This window comes from Pangasianodon hypophthalmus, chromosome 7 (genome assembly GCF_027358585.1).
Source record: "Pangasianodon hypophthalmus isolate fPanHyp1 chromosome 7, fPanHyp1.pri, whole genome shotgun sequence".
NCBI classification, from domain to species: Eukaryota; Metazoa; Chordata; class Actinopteri; order Siluriformes; family Pangasiidae; genus Pangasianodon; species Pangasianodon hypophthalmus.
In genome coordinates, this window is record NC_069716.1 from 886,530 (window position 1) to 891,529 (window position 5,000).

Below are 5,000 nucleotides of genomic sequence, written 5' to 3' on the forward strand. Positions count from 1 at the left end.
CAAGACTCACCGTTCTGACTGGAGCCAGTGAACATGCTGTTATTACTCACTGCGTGGTGTTTAATGTACAGAATCGGCACGAACGAGGAGCCGTACAGCAAACCTGAGAAAACCGCTACGATACAGCCACTGAGAGAGATGGAGGGAGAGAGAGAGAGAGAGAGAGAGAGAGAGAGAGAATCAATGTATATGATGTTGCATTACTGTTTTTTCACTTTATGTCTTGTTCAGTTCCTTCTTCTCTTGCTCTGTTGTATGTTGCTTTGGCAATACAAAATATTTTGTCATGCCAATAAAGCACACATTGAATTGAACTGAATTGACAGGAGAGAGAGAGAGAGAGAGAGAGAGAGAGAGAGAGGGAGAGTGAGAGGGGGGGGGAGAGAGAGCAAGAGCAAGAGAGACAGAGAGACAGGAGAGAGAGAGAGAGAGCAAGAGCAAGAGAGAGTGAGAGAGACAGAGACAGAGAGACAGGAGAGAGAGAGAGAGCAAGAGCAAGAGAGAGTGAGAGAGACAGAGAGACAGGAGAGAGAGAGAGAGAGCAAGAGCAAGAGAGAGTGAGAGAGACAGAGAGACAGGAGAGAGAGAGAGAGCGAGAGCAAGAGAGAGTGAGAGAGACAGAGAGACAGGAGAGAGAGAGAGAGCGAGAGCAAGAGTGAGAGAGAGTGTGAGAGAGAGAGATAGACAGTGAGACAGACAGAGAGAAAAACAGTGAGACAGTGAGAGAGAGTATGAGAGGGAGAGAGAGGGAGGGAGGGAGGGAGAGAGAGAGACACAGACAGAGAAAAAAAGAGACTGTGAGCGAGACAGAATTAGTCGTGACTTTCCAACATGAACTTTACTATTTCCCTCCTTTAAGTGTAAAGTGGGCGGAGCTAATCTTAGCTTAAAGCTTGCATAAACTCCTCCCTCACCAATCACGTGGCGGATGTCACTCGTCCCGCCCACACAGCTCTGAGTGTAACTCTACAATTGCATGTTGCTACATGGATTTAGTTGCTTGAGTGACACTGCAGGCGGAGTCTCAGACAGATGGCTGTCAGTCAAGCTGCTCATTAGAATATTAGGCCACACCCATCAGGACAGTCTCAGATCAGTGTCCTCAGTGACTCAGCTGCAGTTTGAGTGTTTTTAATCAAACATAAATCCTTTTTATTTCCATTCCAACTTTGCTGGAGGTTTAATGGCGCAATGAAGCTTGATATCATATAAATATCATGTTTATGATTCATATACGTACAGCGGTCTTCTGGCTTTTGGCGATATTGTGTCCACCCACGAGTCACCGGAGCGCAGACCTTCAGAGAACGATCTCTGAATAATCAAACCAAGAGAAAAAAGTATAAATTATTAAAAAGATTAAGGCAAAAAAGCAGAGCAAACGTGATGAAACGACCTCCAGTAACCTCACCTCCTGTATGAGAATCGGTGTTGTTTCAGGGGATGAAGGTTTCTTCATGTCGCTTCTCACGAAGAAGAATATAAAACCACTGGAAAAGGAAACAAAACAGAACAGGACTGGACCAAAAACTTCCCTTTGAGGAACTAATGTATTGTCAGTGCTGTACTGAGGATAAACCACCACCCACATCATATCTGCTACGGAATGGGACCACCATGAAAGACCATGAAAGGTGGCCTACAGTTAGTAATGTTAGTGGGACGTTATGCTGACCTGAGCAGACAGAGAGCGGCACCACAGTAATTCAACACAGGTCTCGACACCACCTCCGGTTCCAGTCCAAACAAACCGAACCTGAACACGAGACCAGAGAGAGAGAGAGGACAGAGAGACAGAGAGAAAGAGAGAGAGAGAGAGAGAGATACAGAGACAGGACAGAGAGTGTGCAAGAGCAAGGGAGAGAGAGCGATAGAGAGAGGACAGAGAGACACAGAAAGAGAGAGAGAGACATGGAGGGAGAGAGAGAGATACAGAGAGAGGACAGAGAGACAGAGAGAGAGAGACATGGAGAGAGAGAGATACAGAGAGAAATACAGAGAGACAGAGAGAAAGAGGCAGAGGGAGAGAGAGAGATACAGAGAGAGAGAGAGAGAGAGGGGGAGAGTAAGAGACAGAGAAAGACAGAGACAGAGGCAGCCAGGGAGAGAGAGTAAGAGAGAGAGGACAGAGAGAGTAAGAGACAAAGACAGAGAGGCAGTAAAAATGAAAGCAGCAAAACTCACACAACAAGCTGGATCTCGAGTGACTGTGTGTTTTTTTGCCTCAACTAAGCCTTCAAATTCCAAAATTAATGTTAATAATGAGACTAATAATAATGAATTGTTTTAGTTTTGTAATGTCTTAAGACCTCTTGAGTTGGGATTTTTGACCAAGCAGAAACATTAGAATCTGTGTGTATATATATTGATTATATATATTGAATTGGATTTGTAGATCAGTCAGGTGCTAATAAACACCACAAACTCATTAAGCATTGTATTAAAGGCTTTCTCTCTATAACAGGAAATAGGCATCTACATTCAAATGTAATATTTATACCATTTATTTACACCATTAAGTCTAAACCTTACAACAGATAACTCAAAAGTTTAGATGGTTAAATGTAGCTTTAGGAAGTTAAAATGAAGAATTATTAATAAGGATTATAAATTAAAATGATCTCACCGTGAACTCGCCCAGCCGATAAGCAGACCACTGGCTCCCCAAAGCAGCATCCCGAGACCCAGACCAATGCACTTCACCACCGGCACTGAGGAGATATTTCCTGAAAAACACCAGGCGAAGTTCACGATCTGCTCAGGAACTAAACACAAACAAACCTGCAACTCCCAATCATCTTCTCCAACACGCTCAAAACCCAAGACAGCAATAATTAAGACTAGTTTATACCACAGCAGTGTTGAATTCGGATTGGTCAGAAGTTGATTAATTCTCTCTAACAGCAGCTCTGACTCTAATGAGCTTCTTCTAATATGTTATCGTTTCTATAGCAACAGCTCATTCTCAGGGACGTGTACAGCAGACGCTCCACTGATAATAAACAGATTAAAAATCGTTGATATGGTGACGTTTTTTTTGTAAGGTGACGTTTATGTAACATGTATGGAAGGAGTCTCCAGTGTCAGCGCTTTGTAACAGTCAGAGGTAAAGCTGTAACTAAGTTTTCCGACATCTTCAGGACAGAGGAGTTTACGCTTCTTTGCGGTTTCTCATGACAAGCTGCGTTTCTTTTTCTTATTAATTTAAAGAGCAAGAAAAAAAAGAAAGGCTGGTGAGAGAAAGACTGTTTATAGCTGCTGTAATGCAAGTCAAAATATTAACTAATTTGTTCAACATTAAATGTAACTGTAAATGGCTAAAAACAATGAGGTGCTGTTCTTTAATAAATAGATAAGCATAATTGTTGGTGGATTGCTGTGGTGTAAGAGGAATAAAACACTTGGGGACATGCTGTTATAGGAAAATAATCAACTTCAAGGTGGTAACAGTAACTGTGTTTCATCACACACACACACACACACACACACACACACACACCGGTAGCCCAGATCATTCCTCCCAGCATGGCAGCTGGATGAGCTTTCGAGGATCGCAGCAGAAAGTCTCCTATGAGGGCCACGAGCCAGATGGCAGCGCAGGAGATCCACTGGAAGAACATGCCTGTGTGAGGAACACACACCGAGACTGGAACAGATTAACGCTGCTGTTTGTTTCCTCTTAAGAGCAGAAACTTAAAGTTTTCCAGATGAACCCTTTTCCAACATACACAGATTTAAATTTCCCTTTTTTAAAATCAAATTTAAAAAATTATAAAATTATTAAAATGATAAGCTCCTCATTCATAAGGTTTTACTTCATACTGTCATTAAATATTTAAAATACTTCACTCTCTAAAACTGTGTACATCTTTATACATTTTATTTTATATTTGTGTACATTTAATATGAATAAATATATTTTCATATTTCTCCTCATGAATTCTATTACATTACTTTTTAATCATTTAATCTTTACTACCTGATTGTGCAGCTCTTTGAGCTACAATGTCTATGAAAAGTGCTCTATGTAACATTTATTATTATTATTATTATTATTATTATTATTATTAATATTCCATGATGTCTAAAGCTGAGCCACAAACATTCAACCAATATTAGATTTTTCAGGAAATAAATAATGTCTTAAAGAGGTTTGAAACTGCTGAGATTGACAGGAAGCACTTTACTGCTGCTTCCTGCATCCTGATTTAAAACAGGAAGCTGGAATGAAGATTATATCACGATGCACCGATCATTTTTCACTCCAACCTTCATTTTAACAAAAGCTATGAGGAGGTGAAGTGTGAAGTGTGAAGCGCTCACCGTCTCCAGTTTCCACCTTTTTGACAGGGACGTTGTAGGTGCCGTAGAGCAGCAGGGCGAACACACAGCTCAGGAAGCCGTACGCTTTCTCCATGTGGACAGAGGGAGCGGAGACTCCACCTGCACCTGCACCCGCAGCATCAGCATCAGCATCAGCATCAGCCTGAGTGTCTGCGTGAAGGGGCTCTGAGCATCATGGGAAAAACACAAACCACATTCATAACACAAGCCTGCAAGAGTGAGCGGGAAAATATTATTATTAATAAATTCCTGTGTGATGGTGTCATTGTATGTCCTGTAGATGAACTATTAAACTCTTTTACTTTTAATCAATCTCTAATTAAATACATAATTAATTCTTAATTAATCTCTAATTAAACTCTTAATTAAACTCTAATTAATCCCAATCACCTCCTACTTCAGCACTCGTCACTGTGAGGAAGCTAAGCAGGAATAAAACAGCTCCTAAACTCCTCACAGCTCCATCAGAGTTCATGCTGCTCGCAGTAAAGCCTCACACCGGCCCGGAAACCGGAAGTGTGCTTGCGTTATCACGCGGCCGTCACTACACCGGAAGCGCACTAAGGAGCGCACGTGCCATTAATTAATCCCGAATCGTTTCTCTAACTCCATTTCCAACCAATCAGCTCCATCCTCACAGACCAGGTTTAGAGAAA

At 41.7% G+C, this 5,000-nt stretch overlaps 1 protein-coding gene across 1 annotated transcript in view; it reads right to left on the bottom strand.

Moving 5' to 3' along the window:
* The window catches only part of tmem144b (transmembrane protein 144b), an 11,630-nt gene extending 6,752 nt beyond the window's left edge, over positions 1 to 4,878 (bottom strand). The window contains exons 1-8 of the mRNA XM_034305573.2: positions 4,735 to 4,878; positions 4,324 to 4,509; positions 3,500 to 3,622; positions 2,627 to 2,726; positions 1,676 to 1,756; positions 1,412 to 1,490; positions 1,241 to 1,314; positions 11 to 129 (exon numbers count right to left, since the gene is read on the bottom strand). Of these exons, the coding sequence (XP_034161464.2) occupies positions 11 to 129; positions 1,241 to 1,314; positions 1,412 to 1,490; positions 1,676 to 1,756; positions 2,627 to 2,726; positions 3,500 to 3,622; positions 4,324 to 4,509; positions 4,735 to 4,819 (847 nt within the window). The 5' untranslated portion in view covers positions 4,820 to 4,878. The remainder of the gene's footprint in view (positions 1 to 10; positions 130 to 1,240; positions 1,315 to 1,411; positions 1,491 to 1,675; positions 1,757 to 2,626; positions 2,727 to 3,499; positions 3,623 to 4,323; positions 4,510 to 4,734) is intronic.
* Positions 4,879 to 5,000: the final 122 nt, after the last annotated feature.